Source organism: Varroa jacobsoni, unplaced genomic scaffold (assembly GCF_002532875.2).
Source record: "Varroa jacobsoni isolate VJ856 unplaced genomic scaffold, vjacob_1.0 scaffold_1065, whole genome shotgun sequence".
NCBI lineage: Eukaryota > Metazoa > Arthropoda > Arachnida > Mesostigmata > Varroidae > Varroa > Varroa jacobsoni.
In genome coordinates, this window is record NW_019213967.1 from 187,720 (window position 1) to 213,204 (window position 25,485).

General features: G+C 39.9%; 1 protein-coding gene across 6 annotated transcripts; it reads left to right on the forward strand.

Moving 5' to 3' along the window:
- The first annotated feature begins 493 nt into the window (after window positions 1-493).
- GrlHz (Gustatory receptor-like Holozoa) lies at window positions 494-24,484 on the forward strand. Of its 6 annotated transcripts, none has more exons than XM_022843540.2 (8): window positions 494-865; window positions 11,179-11,400; window positions 11,633-11,865; window positions 15,259-15,430; window positions 19,539-19,737; window positions 22,058-22,299; window positions 22,733-22,915; window positions 23,847-24,484. In XM_022843540.2, exons 2-8 carry the CDS (start codon window positions 11,218-11,220, stop codon window positions 24,012-24,014), a joined length of 1,380 nt encoding a protein of 459 aa, XP_022699275.1. In that variant the 5' UTR covers window positions 494-865; window positions 11,179-11,217; the 3' UTR covers window positions 24,015-24,484. The 6 variants fall into 6 exon arrangements, with proteins under 6 accessions (XP_022699275.1, XP_022699274.1, XP_022699270.1 ...); XM_022843539.2 differs by lacking the exon at window positions 494-865 and adding an exon at window positions 944-1,051; XM_022843535.1 differs by lacking the exon at window positions 494-865 and adding an exon at window positions 1,125-1,205.
- The last annotated feature ends 1,001 nt before the right edge of the window (window positions 24,485-25,485 follow it).

Genomic DNA, 25,485 nt, shown 5'->3' on the forward strand with positions numbered 1-25,485 from the left:
CCCTCCCTGAGGCGGATACCTGCAGTATTGTGTAGAGTAGTACGAAAGAGTTTGCTTTCAAATTTACTTGAACAATTCTATATACAATTGACCGAAAAATCGAACTCCAGGTCAACGATGCATGGGCTAAAGACGACAGGTAAGCGAACCAATTGTGAGTTTTACGAAAACTCTTAGGAACGAAATACATGTTTCCACGGTGTTTAACAGTTAAAGCAAAAGCGTTAAACAGGATATTATTATTAAAACAGGATAAATTGCCGATAAATTGACCGAATTTCATAGCTATGGTTCTTTTAATCCCGCCTTAACGGTCTACAAAAGCTCCATTAATGCGGCGGTTCTAAGAGATGGTGTCTAAATTAGTCGTGAGTGAAATATTTGAGTATATTGTACTCTAAATCTGCTTCATTCTGCGATCAGTGAGAGAAATACAAAGGTTCTCTCCATTTTAGCTTTTTTTCATGAGATCTAAAAGCGATTCCTTGCAATCGGCTCTGTATTGATTTCTTGATGTCATAGGCTTCATTTTGTATTGAGCGTGCAGTAAGCCCAGGACAAGTAGTTTTCGTAATCAAATAACTTGATTAATAGTGCTTACTAATTTTCGAAAATTTGGTGAAGGGAACGAACAAGCGCACGTTGGAGTAGCGCCCATTTTTCTTGATAAAGCAGTAAACACGCAGTAAACGGTAAAAGCAGTGAACAGCTGTGAACAGAGTCCATCGGTTGTTTAGTGCGCTAGAATCGAAATTGGTGCCATTGTTGCTTTGTTTCACTGCTGCTCCGATCAGCGATTTCAATGTCGCCATCTCGAACAAGCGGAAAATGAGTTGTTCCAGAATGGGCCGCATGCACCAATCCGGTTCGTGAAAAAGTCAAAGCGAAGGCTCGATACGCAAGCTCTATTTTGTGTGTAATCTTCCCCATGTGATTGACGTGTGCTCTTATGTTATTATGTATATTTACTCAACCTGTTTGTGATAGCGGGTGGGGGCCAATTGGAATGACGTTGTATTGTTGTTCAAAGCGCGTGGATCGTCACAACTAAGTGCGTTTTCAAGGTGCTACAATAAAACAGTCGATATTATGTTTAGACTGTTGGAAGAAACCGTTCGCCGCTTGGCGTTCGAGTAAATATGAACTATATAGAACAGGCACGCCTCGGAAGTTGCGTAGACAGAAAATGTGGCTTGTTTTTCAAGGTCTTGTCTATGCTATAGTTTACCTAAAGATTCATGGCCCATCATGTCTCTTCAGTATGTCTCAGTAATGCAAGAGTATTTCACTTTATTTTACTTTCTCGTAAAAGATTCATTTTATGAACAATTCTATACACTCACATATGCCAGTATATTTTTTGAAGTCACTCCGAGTGTGTCTCATTGAATTCGCTCTATCGATTCTATTAAGACGTCGCCTAGCTAGTGTTCAATAGATAGGTAGACCTGAATAATTTTCGTACGTCTTTTGCAACGTTCATTACACATTTTATATAATAGAGTTAATACAAAGTCAATGAAAGGAGGGCTTTTTGAGTGCAAGACAAAGCGAAGGATTAAAAGATCACTAGTATTAATTAATAGAGAATTAGATCCACTGTATACGGCGTCCGTAATCATTGTAAACCAACTGACGGACAAGTGGGACATTTTATGAGCTGACAATCTTTTGTGCAATCTTGTGCAATCGTGTAATCGAGTCAAAGCAAGGCCAGTTACATGAGTAAATGTATAACGGAATTAGAGCTTGCACATAAGCCAATAAATGGATTCCCTTTTCGCTATGCACTGATTAACTCAAATAACTATTTATTTTCCGATATAAACAACAATTTCTCTTATGATATGCAACAATCTTAGCGGGGCAAACATACGTGCTTCCATGGCTCCTGTCCAGCGGACAAACAAATGACGCTTATATGGAAGGCTCATTTTTTTTATCATTCCCTATCATACAGTAACAACTGTCCGCCAGTTCGGCAAATTCCCACGATTAGGTACGTCTAGGTTACATGATCAGTTCCAGCGGTGTGTCGCCTGTTTTCAGACGCCAAGCGTTCTAAATAAGAAAAAACAGCAATTCCTAACAAATTGTCTAATAAACTATGGCAATAGGAGAACTGAACATAAAGACGAATAGGCAGCTGTTGCCTGCTACTTATCTCGCACTTTCCCGCACTCTCTCTCGCTCTCCCTGCGTATAGACTGTTAACATGGACGTTCTCCATCTCGAAGCGATATTACGTTGCCACCATTTGTGGCTGCTTTGACTAGTGGAGATCGCATCGGTAGCGGCAGTGTTCTTATGAGATCTACCACTCGGGTTCGCTTTCTCCAGCAGCAAAAGAAGAAGCATTGAGGATATTCACCTAGTCACTAACAAGCCGCCATACGTAAGCAAGTGTATTTTTACCCCTCTGAGTCAAATCATTATCGAATATTCTGCGTGGCGAAACTAAAGTTCGGGTGTAATGCCAAACTGTAGTAAAATGGCTTTTTAGATAAAGAAAGAAAAAAAAAATCAGCACATAGTACGCTAGCGTAGATTGTCAATTGAATCGCCATTAAAGCGTTAGTCTCGAGACGTGAAAATCGGCTTCTAACTGTTCTCGGCGACTGTGAAACGATGGAGTCCGTGCGTGTGCCTAATGTGATATCTAACCTAAGCAATCGGGCATATGGCGCATCGATTTGATGATGGGTTCTAAGATCATTGGACGAGCGGTACTGTGACACTTTTCAGTCAGACATGGATATTACAAATCGAGTAAGTGGCTGTTAAATGTGTTTAAGTAATGAATACAACTAGGACTTGTTTGCTATACCTCGAAAGATATTTGCTTATTCATTTGTAATATCTATTTATTAAATGTATAGCTAAAGTTCAAATGCTCTCTGGACCTACACTTAACAAAAACTAAAATCAAATTTAGATAGGAATCACTGAAGACTGCTCGGTCATGCTGAATTAGGGCCAGATAAGAACAGAACGGTATCGTCAGTCTACTTGTCTATAATAAAAAAAAAAAGCAGTGGCAATTTTGCCTAGGGAAAACGATGCCCAATGCTGCTCGATTGTAATAAATTTCATCGTAGCTGACCGTGGTCCCAACGATAGCCCATGCATAGGCAGTAATTCGTTTTCGACTCAGTGTAAACTGAAAGTGCTCCGGTATAATAACTTGAATATAAACACAGCAGGTAGCCATTGTTACCTAAAATATAATACGACATTAACTTGACTACGGATATTAGTATCATTATTATGATTGGAATCAGTCTTGCGCAAGGTTTACAAGGTGGAAGCTACTCGAATCTTGTCGTAGTCGACACGTTTAAAATAATTGGTCTAACTTGAATTATCGAAGCTGCTCCTGTAATCGAGCATTTATAACATATTGGTTAGTTGTATGAGGAGCGATACTTTTTAGCCATTTTCTAGGTGTGTTATGAATTGTTGGATAACGTTGGTTTAGTATGAAATAGTACGAGAATTGAAAGGTTAATTGTTTTGGCCTCTATAGAAGCAAATATACTGCTATTTCAAGAGAAAGCACAAATCCGTGAAAACTCCAAAGATTCTACGGTGTATTGCAGTGTTTTGCGCGGTATTACTATTTGTGGCACACGGAATTGCGAGTCGACTCGATCATTTGTCGGGAGCTCGGGAGAACTGCGGTTCCGTTTCTACCTAAGGCCGTACATTGTGACTGTAGTAAACATACGTTCACCGTTGTCTAACGGCGTATTAGTAGCGGCTGAGCATCAGCTAACCGAGCGAAATTGGATTCGTGTACTCTGTTATGTTACTATTTTAATCTGTTAACTGATTATAATCATATCTTAAAACTATTTTGGAGAAACTATATTCTTTTTTTTTTATTAATAATGGAGATTATTATCAGCACTTGAGTTCTTTATTATTAAAATAATGAATGCTTTTTTGTTCTTATTGCAACCATCTGTATAGGGTTTTTTTTTTTAGAAAAGGTCAGATTGTAAGGTACGCATATGTGTGAACTCCGGTTTTGATAAAATTATGGTCATTCTACAAATGTCAGTGTTTATTGTTTTACATTTAATAAGGAGTCGTACCCGTTATGAGCGATCGTTGACTATCGCATATTTGATAATAGCGCCATAAAGAATTGATATTTTCCGATATGAACTTTGGAGCAAGGATGCAGCATGGTAGAGTAACGCTTATACGGGACATAGTTGATCGGCGCTGATTGTTACCCGAATATTTGCCGTGAAAATCGAAGAGACCTTTTATTCTGTTTATATGAACGGGCTAGCATGGATTTCTGCGGAATTACAGAACTGGAAATGGTATGGGGGAAAATAATTCCCCATTGCGTCTCTTAAGCCATAAACATACATGCACGAAACTGCTTAGAGCAACTGCTCACCGCCTGAATGCTTGGCAGACTCGTTGACTGTCTCACGCGGGGCTACTATGATCGTTGAATGATACAGTCATCTCTTCTGGTACTGCAAAGCTTTGGGATGATTGAAAGAAACAAGGGCACAAAGCATGGCTACGACCGCTCAGGGTATCACTAACTGGAAACCCTGAGGTAGCTCATCTCTGGACACCCGTTCCAGAGATTGCCAATTTCTCTTGTGAGACGGTACCCACTTACACCTTGTTAAATTCAGACTGCTCGACCTTAATCAAAGGTGGGCATTTTTTCAGTTTCCGCTCGTCTTTTTCTTTAAAAACGTTCATTTCCCTAGCTTGCTGTAACGACGCTCATTTGTTTGTGCGGCTTGAATTGAAGCGTACGAGCGATTAGAGTACTACATAACAAAGCACCAGCGGTACCATCACGCAGCTGTAAGTGCCAGCCAGAGTGCGTTGAAACGAAATCAAATTTTTGATTCACATTTCCTATTTAACTCTTTTTCTGCTCAAAAATCCCTATTGTATGGCATAACCTCTACTACAAGGGAGAGCAGTTAAGCCTATGAGCTGAATGAATGTCTCCTCAGACGCGTGCATCGGCGACGCTTCCGATGAAATTTATACTTCGGTGCGCAAGCTGCATAATCCAGCGTACAAGAGCATTTCAAGCACTTGGCCGCTTTCCTATCAGGAAATAAGAATACGCTTAAAGGTGCGAACCGATAAATCATTTGGTCACTGCCAGCGAAGTGTTTCCTCACAAGGATCGATGTCAGTACTTAAAAGGGAGTAATCATTCGCTCCGTGACATTACTTCGCAAATTAACAAAAATTAGTGGCGCAGAAAACACAGCGCATATAATGGGGTTTGTTAGCTTCCTAATAACTAATTATACTATTCAGCTGTCTAATATTATTGTTAATAGCCCTATAAAGATTGCTGTTAATGGTAATTCTCAATCCCTAAAAAAGCTTGGATTGAAGGTATACGTATGCCGATAAAGGGTCCCGCTTTTCAAATTTATAAAGTCATTTGAGATCCCTATAGTGAGAATATTGTAAAATATGGTGTAGCTATGATGTACAGTAGACAAGTTGCGTGTATCGTCGAGCAAATATTACTATCATCAATGACCTGTTCACCTTAGAAAAGCTTTTACACAAATGCTTATGTCAAAAGGAGGGGTACAACTGTACCAGAACAGCCTGATCACCCAACAGTCGAACATTATTATTTTGGCGGACTATAGTCGCCTTTAAGATCATAGATCAGGCATAGAAAGGCAGGTGCTGTTATATTCGTGAGTCGAGCGCAGAACGCCTCTCTTCGTAAACGATTATTAATTATGTTTTTTTTTCCGATTTGTCATGGTATCTCCGTGCAAGTAGAATGCAGTCGCACATTTTATAGACGACTTCTGCTTAGATAGCTCTAGCTGGTTCGTTGCACTAACCAAGCTGCCTCTAAAACACTTCGGGACAAATGACAGATGGATATTTTCTTACAGAGAACTAAAGGATGAATAAAAGACTTGGAATCGCTGGTCGTTGCGAAGTTCCCTACGCTTTCCATGGAACTACGTAGCAAAGCGTGCTAGGGCCTTATCGTAACCTTTAACCCAATATTAAAATTAATGTTTGAAATCTACGCGCCGTACTTAATATTTATGCTGGCTTACTTATATGCATCCACAAGCTCGAACTGCGGAAGAAACAGGTTTTATAATTGCGATTATAAAATACATTCCCGATTATTTGACTAAAAGATTTTCGAATATATTTCCTTGTGCTTTATTAAAGACAGGCCTCAAGCCTTATTTTAACCAAACATATTTGTACGAAGTTCAAATACAAAACAAGATGAACCACTATGACAATAAATAATTGAATAATAAGCAGCAACTAGGCGTCCGAAGATATTCATGTATGAACTCATGCATGAATAATATCATGTAACGCATAGATTAATATAGAAGACTCGTACTGCTACGTATCTTTTTCTGTTAGTACTATGCGGGTTACTCTGTCCTTACTATAAATGTGTCACCCTAACGATACCCACATGTAACCATATAGCGTTCATAACATATGCTCGTTGGAGTCGTTTTTATATTATCAGAACACAAGAAGCAGAAGTGAGTGTTCTGATGCTCATTGTAAATGCATCTTCACCTTGATTCAGAAAGTGTGTCATTCACATGCAGCACGAGTCTGAGTGGAGGTCTGGGGGGGGAGCGAGATGAGCGCAGGAACGCAGCAGTTCCCCCTTCAAGTGGCGACTGCAGATGACGCTGTTGAATAATCGGGTGAAGTTGGTGATGTATCGAGATGTCAACGACAGACCTGCGGCTCAACAGTATTTCCAGTAATAGATAGGGGGTGCGAGACAAAGAGATTGAGAAAGAGAGATACAAAATTTCCCACGCATAGTTCAAGGCTAGACATTATGTGGACGGATCAACACGAACTCTGTTCTGCTGTCATCCCTGACTAGTCCGTTCGATTGTGGTGAGAATCCACCCATGATCCCTATTTAATCTACAAGGATTCTTATAACACTAGACCACTACACAGAAACGTAATGACAATTAATATCATAAGTATCGCAAACTAGGGATACTAGATGACTTACATTTCTGATAGATCTACTTGATATAGAAGATGTATTCGAAATAACTACAAAAAAAAATTCTAACTAATGAAGACAAAACGTCATACAGCTAGATTGAATAGGCTTCTTAGGTAGAAAGCTTTTACTGCCCAATTTATGTGGTAGATTTAATTTCGAATTTATCACATTATTTCAGTATTAGTTACCTGTGAGCTTCAATGTGGAGTTATCGCTCCGTTGATGGACCAATTTTCGCGTGTAGTATGCAAACGGCTGTTAGTCGATTATATTTTGCTTTAGCCTCCAACCACTGTATCTATTTGTTTGTTTTTTTCAACGTGTATTTTTTTCTATATTCTATACAACTGCGCGCGCTGTTTTTCGTTTCCTATCCCAGGTGAACAGAGCAGCGATCCGTAGTCCACCTTTTATCGAATTAGACAACGCAGATAATCTTGACGAACCGTCCTTCAAAGTTGTGGTAGTGAGTAGAATCAAAAGTTTTTGTGTGCATTTTTGGGCAGGAGAAAGTCAGAGATGCTGAAACGAGAAAAAAGGAAAGTTTAAATAGAAAAGACAGGCCGTATATATCGGACACTTTTCGCGATTCTCTGAACCATTTCATAAAGATGCGCACCCGAAACTTACTCGCCTTTGAAATATCAACAGGAATATGTTTTATAAAATACGGAGGACGCTCTAATTTTGTCTACTCGCTTTTCTAAGTAGACAACTGCAGTTGCAATGGTTAGAAAACGTTTTGTAGGGCAATGAGGGTTATAGTAATAGCAGTACAATCCATGAATTTTGCTCCTTATTTTTCGCTTTCTACTGGTCATCACAGCAGTACCCAGTTAGTAACTGTGAGTCGTTCTGAAACGTGTGTTGACGGATTTGGATTTGATAGAAATTTAGAGCTTTCGGTACAGGATTTGCTGTGAACGTTCTTGTGGCCGAGTAATGTTTCAGGGTGATTTGGTATGACTTGTGAGATACCTAATGTATCTGTGAGCTCGCTAAAGGAGATTCAGTGATGCTTTTACCACCTTCGCTGTGATGGATCGTCCAGGACGAAGATCGTTTTTACAGTTTTCTTCCTTTTCGTTGCGAAACCATTGGTACCGCTGAGGCACTCAACACTGAATTTCAATCTCGCTCCAAAGGCCTTCTCCAGGATCGGCGGCACATACAAGCTCATTATTTTTTCAGAAAAACAAAAAATGCTTAGAAGCGTGCTTGCCAGATATAAGGCATGCGTTCTAGCTTGGTTTGTGAACTGTGGAAAAACTGGTAGGCAGGCTCAGCTGCAGGCCAATCCCTGAACAATGAAAGTGGGGCGTTTCGTAAATACTTTTTCGACACAGTCGTATATAACATATCTAGAGATAATTATATTCTTAAAAAGGACGGGTATTCGTTGGGCGGCTAGCTGGCCGATATTTTAGCTTGGGCAAGCTGGAAAATAGCTAAATGCTAAGCAGATATACGTCTGGCATTTAGCCAATCTCTTCGGGATTAAGTGAGTTCCAAGGGAAGCAGAAAGTGTACGTCGAACATAGAACAACGTTTCGTTGAGTGAAGTTCTGTAAAGCTCACAGTCCCGATATTTAGCCACTTATTTAACTTCGCAGCTGGATCGGAAAGGGCATAGTCAGTCTTCGAAAAAGCAGTTTTTGTGGTTGCTTCTAAACAGAGATGTCCTTTTGTGTTTCTAATACGGATTTTTGCCCTTACCAGTTTGTTTTACAGAAGTTCCAAGGTAACGATGCAAATAAAATGTACAGTAAAAGTATACAAGCTATTTATTGCATGCTGGATACATGCTTTGCTTGGATTCAGCACGAGATCCATACAGAAAGTAATACCGAAGACCGTTCAGATGGTGCGATATGGAAATAGCAATCAAAAAATATGGTACGCTACGTCATATAATCAGCGGCATGGACACGCGAAGCCTGGGTTCCGCAAATTAGACGTAAACATAGTGTTCCCATGAGTATTTTCATGCCATGTACTTATACGTAGATTAAACATTGCTCCAGTACCTAATGTGTAAACAGCGACTTTTGTTGGACCCCGCTTTATATCGAATGGCTGAGTTAATTGCCACGCTACGAAACATTGTAAGAGAATAAATATTGATATATTATAATCAGGACACCAGCTATATGTCGCTGGTTTAATTCGGTAAATACTTTTTAATAAAGGATTGCATTCCCTCTTCTAACTAAATATCAGCGCTTTTAATTATATACTCTAAAAGACCTGTCGAGCTACAAGTAAGCAACAACCTCTTAAATATAATAAGAATTTAGGATCAGTCATCTGATTGCCGAAGCGTTCTTGAAAATTTCTATTGTATAATACAGACTTAAATAATGATATGGCACTTTTTGCTGCACTAGGAGATCTGTCTCAGATTTATAGGGGCGAACCGTCGAAACAATCCGATTTATTTATACTGTTACTAACTATTAACTTGATCAGGCAACCCCTTAGTGGTTGAACCCATCAGCAAAAGCGCTATTAGTCGTCGAGCAAAATCGATGGAAACATTTTTTCTTTTGAGCTGACTTTTGACAGGCCAGACTGAACAACCATGAACTATTTTATATTTAAAAATGTTGCTAGGTTAGCTTTTTTTAACTTATTAAACAAGAAGTTATCTTAGAATACATCCTACTTTTTATATAATTTCCACTATTTAACTGGTTAGTACACAGATAAATGCTTGATTATTAGGCTAGTAAAGACTAAATAACTATTTGGTATATTGATGAGAGGTGGTCTGAAATATCTTCAAAGTACAACAAGCCTCTGTACATCACATTCGTTTGTTTATTACAACCGACACAATGGCTCAATTACAGCTTTTTTTTTTTATATATATAAGGAAATATAAATGTAAGTATTGGACTTTCTCTACTTTCCATTTGCTCTCGGTCCTACATGTATTTTATGAAGCAATTTACATTGCTTAAGCCTATCGCACCATTATTAGATAACTAATATCAAACAATATTATCATCTTTTTATTCGAATCATTAGGATTTATAATACTTTAATTAATTTTATCTAAGAGCCAATAATATCCTTTTTCTTAAAAAATAACTAACTAACAGACGACCGTATAGCCCGTGTGATATTTGCATAGCATGAAAACCGGGCTTAAGTGTGTGTATTTCATAACTTGGTACTTGGGTCTTAGAACTTACGTGAAATACATGATCAAGACGCGACCATCGAAAGCTACAGAACGATTTTCGATTACTGTTTCCAGTTAGTTAAATACAGTTAAAAGTTTCGGTATGCTGAGATTTCCGATGTTGTCACTTCTTGACATCAAAGCTATTAAGCTCGAAGGTTGGTGACGAATCTATTTTCAAGTCAATAAGCTAGTAGCAAATGGCCAACGTTGTTTAGGAATAAACGAGTAAACGTAAGATATGTGTTCGTTTTTTATTCGTATATGATTTTATTGTTTGTTTAAGGACGTCTCGCTGCTTATTACGTGCAGTACTTATTACAGCTTATTAGTATAAGAGCTACAAAGCGCATCACGAGGAGAGCCTTGACGTTCTAAAATATTTAATGTTTCCTTGCTATTGAGTTAAAAACCATAATGGTCTTATATGAAGGGGAAAGCTGTTTCGCAAGGCGATGTGCACGGGCCAACTTCGTAAGGATGTCATGGCTTACATGTGCCCTTGGGGACCACTTGTAATCACTAGGGCACCATCGCCTTACAACGACGTCATATTTCACGATCAACAGAGAGCAGATGCAAAGTAGCAGAAAACGTCTAAGCAAATTCAGCCGGTATTGATATATTTATACGAACGTTGACGTTACTTTATTTGGTAGAAAAATGTAAAAATCAAGAATAAAATTGATGCCACTTCTTTGTTTTATAGTAAGCTTATCAGTGTGTTAACCTACTACTAAAACGTTTAAAAGGAAGACGAATGCCTTTTTTGTGCGAAAACCTGTGTTTTGGATGTTCTCGGCTATGCTGACACATTGAAATACCTTTGACGAGGCTGAACATGTACTCAGATGTACATAAAACAATCGATGAAAATGATGTGATACAAGCGTGTAGTACAATCATTTTCATCGATTTTTACATTCTATTTTGAAAACGACGGTCTTCGCAGGACAATATTCAGCCACTAATAGGTTACGAGTGCGCCAACATGAACTCATTACCGCACGATACTGTACAATCGTCGTTAATGGGCCATCTCGAACAGGAGCAAAGTATTGAACGTCAATGGAAGCAAATACGAGATGTTGAAGATTTCGCACATTCTTCGTCTAATTCCTACATACGATATGGCGCAAACATCGTTCACCAGGTGCCGTACCACCACGATCAGGTTCGTACGGATCATTGAAAATGACAATGCCAGACGGAATATATTATATTTTCTCAAGTTTATATTATTCCTCTATTATTTCCGTCTAATTGTTTTAAGAAATTTCTGAGTACTTCTGCGCCTATACGCTTATAGTGAGGTTTTTGCATGCATATATCTTTAGCGTATAATGGCTTGCATGCTCTCTCTATACAGAGAGTTCTATTTTCTACTACTGTATTTTCACGTCTAGGTGTCAACTTCAGTAGTGCTCCGTTTTTGCCGGACGCGAGTCTTGCGTTCCTATTGTCGGCTTTTAGCTGCGGTTGGATGGAAGCCACTCCTCGGCGATGGAACTATGCGCTACGATGCTTTGAGGAAGGTTATCAATATGGTGTATGTCCTTGCAGTGATCGGCCTTATCTTAGGTGGCCACATAATTACTATCAAGACCTACTACCGAAGGGATGCTATGAGGAATACCCGGTAGGCAAATTTTTAGTTCCGGTTCACCTTATATATCCATAATAGGTTTCCAAATGTGATAAATGTAATCATGCACTAGAATAATTATTGGACCAACTACTGAGTAAGGAATTATCTTAAGGTTACTTTGAATTAATTCCAGGAATATTTCAAAGTCTTTTATGTACATGTCCTTCCGTTTATTTAGATACGTCAAGACCGTTATTTAGTTTTATATATCTGAATGAACGTCCATTTGAATGTCCCGGAGAAGACTCTTTGCTCCCTTATGGATAGAACCTTGTCGAAAAATCGACCTGTGTATTTAAAAGTTTTTTAAGGAAAGCTTTCTGAACTCCTTTATTGTTAGGGGTATTAGGAGTTCCAAGAGTCCGGAGTTTTTCTGCTACACCGAAATTTCCTTCCTTTTGTAGGTATATTGAACGAAAGGATAACGCGCGTTATTTACGTTTATTTGTAACAAAAGTGAGGACGTGTCCATTTTGAGGTCCTGCTTTGAAATGTGAATATAACAACAGGTGATATGACATATTTATACATACTGTTGATATTGCACAGATTTATCTATTTGAGACCTTGTCACGATCAAATTCCTAGGTAATTCATCACTAGCTATTGTGAACTTCAAAATGAGACCTATTTTAGATATGCTAATATATATACAATAAGGCCTGACTTATTTTATTATTAATTAATTAAAGCTAGATTGGAAACATTCAGTGGGTATGCTGGTGCATGTCAACGCAGCCATGACACTTTACTCAGAAACGTTTTATAGGATTTAACTGATCGCTAGAAGAACAGAAAATACTTCTAACGGAAATTTTTGTTGGGGTGACGAACGGCTACGGCGGCTATGGAAACCCTACCTACTCACATCAGTAGGCTGTTAATCTTATAGGAAGTTACAATAAAATGATTATTGTCTTTCATGAAAGTAAAACGCACAGTGTATAATAAGCCGCAACAAGAAAATAGTATATTTTGACGTTTACGTCTGTTCATGCATTGAACAAGCTACAGCCAAAGATTGCGGATTACCCTGTTAGGTATTTGACGATATGACGTATTATAGTAAGCTAATGAAACAATCTTGATGCTATCATAGGTAGAAAACTAGCTTTTCATTGCCAGATCATTAGCTAATAGATGAAGGCGAATGTACATGCAGAATCTTAGACAGAAACGTCAATTCAAGACGTGCAATGTGTGGATAGTAATAGATCTACGTGTTATCTAGTAACGAAGAGGGGACGTTCTAAGCAGACGACCTGGCCTCGATCCCACACTTTCCCTCGTCTATAGTATATGCACCTCGTAAATATCTGTTATCGTTGTGGTGGACCTCGCTTTAATCTCTAGCGTCCACCCACGCATACGGACAGACAGACATACAATTGTTGCATACTCCGTTGAAAGCAGACGAAATATAGACTAAAGTCAAAGGGGTTATAAGGGCAGATGCTTCTGATGTTGCCAATTCCCATGACATGCACTGCTTTGCCGTTGAACGAAAATAACACAGAAGTTGGCGTCTGGGTACAAGCCACACATAGACGCTTGCGAAATGTCCTACAAAGCAACTCGTCGTAGTAGATGCTGTGTAATACACCCAGCAGGCAAAGTGGTAATTGTAGCAGTAGCTCTTGTCATTACAAGTTTGGAACGTGTACCCAACAGAGGCTAAGCGAATACACGAGAAAACTGATCATCGTTGTCAGGCGGTCTACTAATGGCGCCAACTAGGATAGTGGCTAAAAGAGCAAAGAGTAGCCATGAAAACCGGCTTTGTTGTGACCTGCGGGCCTTTTTTTCTCTGTCTAACGGCTAGTCTGTCGTTTTTTGTCTTTTTCTTCCGATACCTAGGAATTTCCCTGCTACTTGTCCCTGCCATATCATAGCTTTACCGTTGATTCTATGTACTGTCTGTTGAACTCCTAAGCAAAGCAGTCCCGAAGTGAATCATCATACAGAGAAGTGAAGAAGCTGCGGGATCCTTATGGGGCGCCAGATTCTGCGCTTCGACTAAACGCGCTAAGAAGGTGAATCCATACGGTAACAGAGCACGAAGTGGGCAACAGCGGCAACGATAACAGCGATCTGCACTAATGCTCAAGAAACCGGTGGCACGCGGTAGTCAGGCAGATAGCGAGCCCTCGCACTAGATTAAGCGATGGACGACGCGCCTCCTCTTTTGCTTACCTTCCCCTTTTTAACGGCCAGTTATCGTTAGTCGTTTACTTTTTACAGGACCAGGTGTGGGTGTGTTAGGTTAAACAGGTATGTCTCCGGCATTAGCTTAGTGGGTAACATATTTTCCTGCTAATCTTTTTGGGGCCTAGGTTCGAACCGGGCATAGATGCTCTTTGTTTCGCAACGGAAGCCAGTCGACTGAAACGTTTAATTGCGATGCTGAACGTAAAACTCGAAACATAGAGGTTAAACAGGTATATGTAAGCGAATACGAACGATCTTGGGCAGAGCTAGTAATTCGCAGACGTCGACTACCCTCAAAATCAACCCTACGATCATGGCTACATAAAAAGAGTCAGGCTTGAAAATGACTAGGAATAGCGTTCTGCTATATCTAGAAGGTACTGCTGTTACCACAACAGCGTCTGTGGAAATGCGTAGGCACGGTCTTTGCTTGGTAGTTATAACTGAGATCTTCCTAATGCCGGTCAAAACACAGGAACGTTTAGAACTGCGTTACCTGTCTATATGACGTGATTAAAATCAATTGGTGTCGTAGGCCAATTTTGTTGAGCTCTGCAAGCTGGCACGTATACTATCCCAATGGCAGATATAACAATGTGCCAAACGTTGCTCGGGTTTGATACCATGTTAAAACTTATCTTGGATACGGTCAGTGCTCGTTTGTTGCGCAGTACCCAAGTAAAATTTTGTGAAGCATTTCTACTATAACTGTTTGCTTACAGAGTTCCTGTTGCGAGACTCGACCTTCGAATAGGCTATTCTCATTGCAATACTTTATAGGCAATGTATAGGCATTTGGTAAGAAAACACTTACGAGCAATGGCAACTTCTTTATTTCTTGTGCAAAAAACTAATGATCACATAAAACACCTCGATAAAATTTAATTTTAAAAAACATCTATAATGGCTTTGCGAGTATGGTGGTAATTTAAAATCATATTGATCAGTAGGTCATCAAGTTTAACATCTAAATGTAGACATACACATAACAAGATATGATATTATAATAGATCATTATTTTTTTTTTAAATTTGTGTAACCATCTGAGCCTCTTTAGGAGTGTCACAGTTGTCAATAAATGGCAAAAAAAAAAGTGCTTGAGCTGATGAATGGAGTAATATAATGAAATGCGTCTTATAGTTTCTCTCTATTTGTATGTTTTATAATGTCGGCCAGTTGCCGCGAATTCCAGCTTTCTACCGTCCGTAATGGGGAGCCGGAACGCTGTTCGCTTTACCTCTTCTCCGTTTTTATCCTGCCAGCTACTGTACACTTCATCGCATTTATGATTATGCTAGTGCAAATGCGGAGCCAGGATAGCGAAGAGATCACTGCACTGGTCGAACGGGTAACATTAATACTTATCTAATTTGTGCGTAAATTTGACGTGATTTGAGGGCGTGGCAAATTCTGCGCCACCTTGATTAATATGGTGGACAATACGATAACTTTAACAAGAGCGGCCTTACAGGCGGCAAACTTAAACTGCGGGTATAGTTTTTACCACTCTGCACGTCTCTACAGAGTGCTACGTTTCACGACACGCTAGAACATCGTTTGTCATTTTTCAGGTTGTAATTAGGAACTGCTCATGCCACTTGACGTTCAAAAACAATGATGAGATGTTGTATCACCTTTGAGTGGCAGGCCATTACCTATGGGAGGACTAATTTCCCTCAATTTAAGGCACAGATAATCATACGGCTTAGACATTTAATAGTAAATCAATATACTTGCCTCACTGACATGAACTGTGTTTTCGCAATAGGATTTGCTATGACTACATAATTAATACTACAGTCTATTATTTCTATGTCTATGATATTATCTGTCCACTAGAAGTCCAGAAACATACAACAACGAATGCAACAATCACACATTATGCACGTTGTCTGATGAAGAGCTAACGTTGACCAGGAGCCCAAAGGTTGCTTCCTTTATGCAGCTTTTGTTCTCTTTCGTTAGTTGAGCCCGTTGGATCATATTATATAAAGAGAAATGGTCAGATATCCGGGAAACGTGTTCCAGATAACTTTTCTGGGTTTTCAGGGGCATAGATACCGCAATAGCGTCGTATTGTATACTGAATAGCGTGCTTATTTGAGTAACTGACGTTCCTACAGTGCAATGATCCGATGTACTATGATCACTGTATCGTAAGCAGCCAGAAAGTGATCGTCTGGTCAACCAGTTACTTAAAATTCAAAGCACGAAGAGAGCAAAAGTTTACAATGGGGATACTCGCGCCTTCCTCGCTGTAAGATTGTTCACAATATGCGTAGATATGTCGGTTAGCCGCCCTCGTCGCCACCTCGATTCGCTGTTATCGACCATCGTGGGCTGTCGTCAGCCACATCGTCCATATCCCGGCCAAGTAAGCAAGGAGTGTTCGGCGGAAGTTCGACAGGGGCTGAACGGGACTCGTCGGCTTTGTGAGAGTGGTGCATTTACGTAGAATTGGATAGTAAACTAGCAAAAAACCGCCATAAGGACAAAGGTATAGAAACCCAAAATCGCATCGAAACTACTGACCGACCGACCGATTTCGCCACTGCCGTTGCTGTCGTCATCGCAATTGTCACAATGCTTGCCTGTTCGTGGGGCGTATCTTTTTCTACCACCGCCACGTCAGCGAAGGCCATCTAAGCGGTCTAGCGAACGATCGTATTGAACGATGTGAGCTAAGGGACCACTCGCTTTCCGAACTCCTGAGTCGACTTGTTACATAGCGGCTTGACTGGTTACTTCGGCCACAGGCCTACTCGGCCGCTCAGTACATGGAGAGCCCCAGCTGGCCACCTATGCATAGCTAGTTATGGACTCGTCTGCAGATACTTGTTTCTCTCATAGCTATAGGTACAGCCGGATCTACAATCTTCGCAGGTTCTGACCCCCATCATACACGAACATTGTAGGGGGTGACGGTAGTCGGATTGCAGGTAGCATCCAATTTACATGGTATTGCGTTAGTGTTAGGTTTTTTCGTACGAACAAAAGATGAGTGGTCTAACATAGGATGCAAGGAACGGCCCTCTTCTGCTGTGCGAGAATGTTGGCCGTCTTGATCATGGACGGTGCTTCTTGGTTGAACAAAAATATCGTTGACAAGTGTCGAACATTTTATGAAGTGGACCAATTCACAACGAGGGTGACTTATACACTACCATAAAGCTTCCTTTCCCAAAGAGGCATGATTCCACCTGTCTGATTCGCAAAGATACCATAGCAATAGACAGAGTATGTTTTGCTTTACGTATTCTATATAGAAGGGACATAAGCTACCAAGAACGCGGAAGGAACAAAATAAGGTTAACTCCGAACACAACTATCGTACGGGACGGCACAGCGGGATGATAGGACGGCTTAAGGACGGCCCCGCTGTAAGCAAATCAGTGCTGCCAACGAGATCGAAGGCCGGAAGAGTTAGAAGAAGGGTAACTATGCACAGGTAAACGGCGCATGCACGAATATAACCCACTTTCCGCAATAAGCGCCGGGGGGTCTTTGAGCTGATGCAAGATTGAAACTTATTATGCCTGGATTAGACGACCTACTTTTAGGGCCACTCCTTAATCTATAGAAAGAGTTTCCCACATTGGAGGTTTCTCGTCGCTTGACTACCTCTTTGCGGCACTGGTGCTGACCTTAGAATGATAACTGAGAAATGTTTCCGACTTCTCCGAAAAGTTAATGAAAATTTGCCTATATTAACATGACGTTCAGCAGTTCAGGTTTGTTGCTCTTTGAATTTTTGCATCGTTTAAGGCCATACAAGAGGTGGCTGTTGATATCATGCCGAAATAAAACGAGAACTTATGGACATAATTTGTTTCTACCATTTACTTATTATATGACTGTTTGCGATGTCGATGAAAAGCTGGAAAATATATTTTTGAGATACAAGCACGTGCGAACTTGCTCTTAGCCAACTCGTTCAGCCTAAAGACTGTTTAGTTTTTGCTGATTACCCCCAAAGCCTACTATACAAAACACGTACTAGTTTATATCATGCCAGTAAAGCGCTACAACCCATTGAAGTGCCTCATTTGCATCTGTTTTGCGGTTTCTGGCTTAACCTCTATATTTAACTTCCATACGATCATCTAGAAGGGTTCAGGAACTTCAGGCTCTGATCACGTATAACCTAACATAGGCCATTATGACTAGGCGACGGTTCACACATGTTATGGGTCGCTCTAATTATAAGAGAATACTGGGTAGTTGAATCTAGATATGATTTGCCCAGTAGTGTATGCTGCGACACCAATCGTACCTAAATCGTTATTCAATCATTAGTACAGGAGTCTGTGCATCCTGAACTAACACGTTAATAATTATGTAATGGATTTCGAAGCCATTAGTCTAGACCTAGCTATAGAAAGTTTTTGGTGGGTTGTAAATTTAGACTTTAGTTTAGAAGTCATTTTTATTTAGCTTCGAAATAAGCACAGGTCGAGGTCGGGGACAGGCTCGAAAGGTTCGATTCGGCTATGTAGATCGATAGAAGGTTTCATGTATGTTATACAGATAAAATAATACAGTAGTAGATAGCTATACAAACATTTGAAAATGTATGCTGAAGCGGCAGTAGAAATTCAATAAACGGAATCAGTCTGTACGAGCTTAGTATCAAACTTGCTCATAGTCGTAATCATCACTTCTCAAAATAGCTACTACGTGATTGCCAGTATGTGAGTCTGAAGTTAGGCCTAAGTTCATAGGTTTATGTATAAGGGGCAGCTTTTAAACCGTACGTTTATGTATCGGCAAAGTATTCCCTTTTGCCGATGTGGCGGAACAGAGAAAAGCTTGGCGTCAATCTAAGTAAGAGGAATCCATTTGATGATGTAGTTTATCATCGAAGAATATACATAAACAGTAGCATTTTCGAGCTGTAAGTTAACCTCACAAGGAATGCGTTAGCACGCTAGTGATTGCTAGAAATGACAGGACGTTGGAGCGAGCTCGCGTGAAGTGTGCACAAGCCCAGTCGCGTATAGCCACTGATAGAATAGGTTGTTTGACTTGGAGCAGCTCCCTACCCGGTGTTAGTGAGATCAAGGTCGGCTTGGCTATGATTCATTAGCTGCCATGCGTGCAGCCTGAGGGTTAACGGAAAGAGTTCGCCTCTGTGCATGATAGGTAGATGATGACGCATATTTAACGTATCGCTATATTTGAACTTCCGCAAGTTAACGGGTTCCTCTTATTTTGCACACTCTAGTATCTCGAAAGAACATATCCATTAACAAATATTTTTCATCTACTATATCGCCTATACGATGCCATAATATATGCGCAGGTGGCTAACGTCGCTATTCTTCAAGTAAAGCGATCACTCTGAACTGAGTTATAACAAGCATACAGTATCAATTATTTGTTAGTAAACCATAAAAGGATTTGACGGAATTTAATAGAAGAACAAAAACAAAAACGTAAGACTGGCTTATTTGTAGGTATTCCTCCAAACGACATCAGTATGGCAGATCGCTCGCCGAAAAATCCAAAAGCGTCTTAAAGCCGTTTACCTGCTCGGACTTCTATGGATCTTCTTGGCATTGGCAGCAAATATTATCAACATATTGTATCGCCTGAAAAACAACCAGATCAACTGCACTCGAAATGACAAATTGGTTCTGACCTTGCTTGTAATTGGTAAGTGCGAAATAAACTGTGAGATACATAAGTTGGCTCACGTATGTACTTTTAATTTATTAAGGTATTTTGTACTTAAAGTTATCACTTTAATGAGCTATTGTGTTGCATTTTTTTCGGAGTGTCAGCATCGCTAGTCTTGCGTTGTTTCAATATTGGAGTACCACATTTTGTCAAATAACGCGTATTGTAATATAGTAATGAAAACAGTTACTTGCCATAACTGAGAAGCACTTGACGGTATATATTGAATTGAAAACCACCAGTACACGCTTATATTGTGTAGCCCTTAAACTTATCACAGAAAACGTTGATCACTGAGGGTGCAATGAAAAAGCTATTATATCGCTTTGTATCTTTTCTTATGAATACGATACGCCCGCCGTACGGTACAATTACCGATTTCGGCAAAAGCGGGCTTCGATCAAAATTAATGTTTTTTTGCCATTTGCTAGCATTGATTAGCGGAACAGGTGTAAGAAGACCCAATAGCTTAGTAGCTTTAACAGAGGAAGCATTAAAGTATTCGGATCGCATATTACTTCCTCCCTGAGAAGTGATCTAACCTATGGCAAAATTACTGCGTTACGAAGGCTGCCGCCGAAAGAAAATCGAAGTACAGCTTAGAATAAGCGACCACAAATAAAACCCAAAAACAGACCTTGAGTGTTTCGGCAAACGTGTCTTTGGCGTCTTTTTCTTCAAACGTTTTTTGTCGGTCAGCCTTATTGGCGTTCAGTACTAACATTGCCAAAGCTGTATTGAGCATCCTTTATTTCTACATATCTACCCTAATTTTCTTTGTTGAATCTGACGTCGAAAGAATCTCGTTTCCTGCAAGATCACCTTTAACCCGCATGAATATCGTTGTCTTTTTTACTGGTTCATGTTGGAAATTTCATTTCCACTGCAGGCTATAATGGCCATTGCATGGGTAGTGGTACTAAAACAAAGTTTCGGTCAAAAACTGACCTGCGAAATTTGATTTTGCTTAACTTGACTGGTTAGGTTCCTTTTGCGCTCTGAGCGAGAAAAAAATTTACGTCAGTGGTCGATCTTATTGAAGTTTTATTTCGAAAATGATTGCATCATTTTATGACTAAAACCGTTATCCAAACAAACTATTCTACAAAAAAAGAAAAAACTATGTGCGAATTGCAAGAAACTGAAAGATCCTCAGGCCGGTATCGATAATCCATCGTAAATACCCTCACTAGATTGAGAGCTCCAGTAACGTTTCGACAATAAGCAGGCATATTGTGACGATACGTAAGATCTTGCCAATTGCCGTCTTACAGGCTTTGACCAGGTCAACATGATTGAGCAAATTGTCGAGCCAGAAAAAAGCTCTCTGTATATACAGTTCAAAGATAACTGAAAAAAAAACCGGCTTCAGGATGAGACCGTGAGATCTACGCGTTTCAGCCGGACCAAAAAAAAAAGCCAAGAGAGCTTTTGGTCTGGCCTGTTTGAAAAGAGAGGTCTCCTGCAGGACCCTTTTTCTGTAGCGTATTCCTGCTAAATAGGGGCAGATTGAGGATGTGATCTGGCGGAAAATCCCATTGTATGTTATCTAAGGGTCGATTAGATGACGGGAAACTTCAGCTCCGAAGAAAACTTTGTTGAGGTAAAAGGCCTTCACCAATCCCGTGATGTAGGCGCAAGATCAGCCTGTCGTTTCTTGATGTGGCAGTTCAGTACTGCTGATATAGTTTATATATATATATTTGGCTTGCGTTAATCCTCGTCGGATCCAGTATCGTACTACACGGGCGGCTTCTACCAGTAGGAAATACGTTTCTTCTGCCATTACTATGTCCATTGAAAAAAGAGTTTACGAAAGACGGTTCTAATGTCCAGAGTGAGCAATGGAGTATGCAGGTATTATAATAGGAACTTTTCATGTTCTTCATAATTTAATTAGCCATTCGAATCGAACGAAACCGGAAAAACTTACAAGTGTAGCAACTTTTTCACCTAAGGTATTATAGAATTCAATTGTTAGAAATAATTTCTTCTCCGAGACCTTTTTCTCAGCACTTCGCCGTGATCTTCTCAAGCATAATAATACATACACACACGGTGCAACCATAAATCATACAAACGATTGCGTTTCACAATTCCAAATGAATGAGCAAAAAGGCTAAGCAAATTACAGAAGATGATTGTCTCCTTAATTTAGTTCGGTATGTGACGCAGGACATCTGTTACAATGACCATGACCGAGAAACAAGTCATAACGTTTCTGTTAGTTTAATGTACTGTTCTCTTCATTACGTCGCCTCAATATAATAGAGTTCAAATTATTTTCTTCGTCTAGGTCTTCTCGCGCACGACGTAGCGTCAATGTGCATGGCGGTAGCATACACCATCCATTGTCAGCTTGCGATAGTTTTCGTACAAAACCTTCAAATGTTGGTGCGGGATGGTAAGATCTCTCTACTTGCCTTTTACAAAGGCACCTGCGAAGCAACGTGCACCATTCGACAAGTGAATGGATTGCAATCAACAGCTGTTTTTCTTCAAACTGTGTGGTTACTCATCAGTACACTGGCATCAATAGTAGGTACTCCGCACTAGGGGGCAATGAACTGTATAAGGAATACATTGGAGATAGGGCTGGGACGATACCGAAAATGAAATAATTAACACTCAACTATATGCAAATACAATATACGCTTTATAAATAAGTGTGAACTAGGCTTGTCTAAAATTCCGGGCTGAAAAAAAATACGCATGATGACATAAAATGTTTGTTTACCCCGAATCTCTGACTTAATGTTGTATATAGTCGACACCAAGTAGCGCCTAGTTGTCGATGCTTTCGCGATACGTGATCTACTGTATATCCTAACATTTTTAAGACTCACGGAATGATAGATAGATATGCGAGGCAGCTCTGCTTCGATTGAATTCTTAAAGTTTATTTCGACCCATAAGACGTTCTCTATATACATAGGCTAACGATGCTTTACGCAATCTCTAAATTTCGCAGGTGGGTTTTGTGCAATCGATTGATTCAGAGGACTACCTTCGTCTGAGTGTGGCTATCATCTCGGTGCTTGTGTGGGGCTCGCTGCTTGTGGTGCCTCTTGGCCAGGCCGCAAGGTTGAGCGAGGTTTGCAACGGAATTAGAGATCTTGGCAGGGAACTCCGATCTCGACCACTCGTTTACCAGGTAAGACAATCTTAAGCAAGAAGTCATGAACATATAATTGTCTTTATTCGCATAGGTATTTATCATTGGGGAGATTTGAAGCAGCGACCTCTACTTTCTTTTGGCCAAAGGCTTGGCTTGTCAAGCCACCAGGTAGAAACGCGCTATATGTCATAAGTTAATGTTAACTGGATGAGAGCTTTTATTGGATGAGTGTAAATCTCCAAAACAGATGTGATACGCAAGAAGCAGGTTTACCTTCACTATCAAGAGATTCATTTGTTGCCTTTTTTAGGCTTTTTTTAAGTTCCGACACAATTTTCTATTTCTCCTGCTGCTATATAGGCGGTATACATCACTTCTATTCAGAGTATTTGACATGTGGCTGGCCACTTCGAACCAACGTTCCACGACTGCCAGTTAGCCCCCATATCTTGTTTTCTACAGAAATATAGTATATCTACTAGCACCATGCGTATTTTGCACTTGGAGTGAGCCACCAATTAATCAACCGCTGTCATTATATCAATTATTTTTTTCAATAGTCACTCTCTATAATATAGCAGTTCGTGTAAGTAAAGCCTAGTAAAATTGTAGTACGGTTATGGAAAAGGCGTTAAATTGACTGTTTGTGGGCCACAAAAAGGTTAACCATTATTCTGTCAATTGAACAGTAAAAAAATTGCGTATAACGTAATGCTGACGTCAATATGTGGGTATCAGAAAAGCGCAATTGGCCATAGATTTAACGTAATTCAAGTTCTAGATTGCTCGTAAAAATATAGCTCGTATTTTTGTACAGGTGAGTAGATTAATATAATAACCATACATTGTTTGGATATGACTGCTTAATAAAAAGTTAAGATTGAAATTAGCTTGAAAAAAGACAATGTAAAACAAAGCTTCTTAAATGAGTGTTTTTGTTTTTTTCTGGCGCTTTTCACTACTATAGGACACGTCCTTGCAGGAACTCGATTCGCTAGTCCTGTTCACAGCCAGCTTCAATCTGACGGCTGAACTCTGCTCAGTTCGCATAACAAAGGAAAGGCTCACACTGTGCTGTCTCGTCGTTGCCGTAATAATCTACGGGTCGGCGCACTTTGACCTATTGCACTTCTGAAGGCCATTATTTATATGAAATAATATCATCCATTTATCAGATAATGCAGACGTAATAAAAGAGGAGATACAAACATTTTATCGCGAAGCCAAGTGCATTGTCAGTCGGGAACGGCGAATGTGCGCGGTAGAAAACGATTTTCTTGTTGGAAGTAGCCTTTAATAGAGTTCATTGGGCAGTTTATTTCAGGAAATGCGATAGCTTTAATTAGCCATAGCAAATTCAAGGATTCAATTTCGAAACCCAGGACCCGAATAAGGGTGAGGTCCTAGACTGCTGCGAAGCGTCTGTAGACGATATAGAATTAACGATTTTATCCAAACATAGAATCAAATATGCTTCTGCAATAGGGAAGAAAAGGCAGAACGACCAACAGTGAAGTCATTTCACGACCGTGATTATCATATGATTTTTCTTCATCATATTACCTTCTTAATAAAGATATATGGTCTATCTTTTCCCATGATCAAGTCACGGTCTAATGTTGAATGCATGCTCTTACTCAGCCTTACTGTTCTTAATGTCACAAATCCGGCATTTCAGACGTTAGGCATTACCTCAAATGACTATTACGAAACGAAGTGGGTCTATGTGCCCGATTTCGAAGTTAGGTTATGTTACTTGCACCTAAATTTAGGAGGCAAACATGTAATCAGTAGTCTACGTCGAAGAAAAAACCCCAGTCGTGTTCAAAACGCGTACGTAATACAGAGCGCAGCCCGACTATCTTAAACATGTAAACTTTAACTTAATTTAAACATGTATCTTAACATGTAAAATGAAGCTTCTGTCTACTTCAAGTGCGCACGCTGCTGCGTTTCTTAGGTAATTGCCGAAGCGTACCAAGCTGTTAATGTGTATGTATGTATGTATGGGATCGAATTCGAGCTAAAAATTGCACAAAAATGAGTATACATATAAAGCGTAGTAAATACAGCATGAATAGAACACTTTCGGTTGCGGCCCACTGAAATGCGCTAGGGGGACGTTGTGTAATCTTTTTTGAAATCCTTTAGAAAAACAGTTAGCATGAATAAGTGATGAAATCCAATGACGACGACGATGAAGAAGAGATATTGCGAGGCTGCTAGTGAGTCTTTACCCCCTGCCTCATAGCGTATAGCAAGCAACGCTGATCAATACGTCGTATATTTTTGCATGAATACGTACGTGTAGGCATAGTATGACGAAAAGATTGTCGAAGGACAGAATCACTTCAGACGACAGAATGTTGTTGCAGTAGTGCAATCAACGCTATACTTGTACAGATTCACTGCTATTGGACAGAAGCTTGAATACGACCAATGCTGCGTGAGCCGCACACCGCACGGTGATATATATATATATATATATATATAGTATTGGAGAAATGCATAATGAATTATGTCCATTAAAAACTTTCCCACATACTTCACAATTCGGTTGTCGTCAGCGTTAACCGTACAATGTATTTTACTCCATTATCCATTTA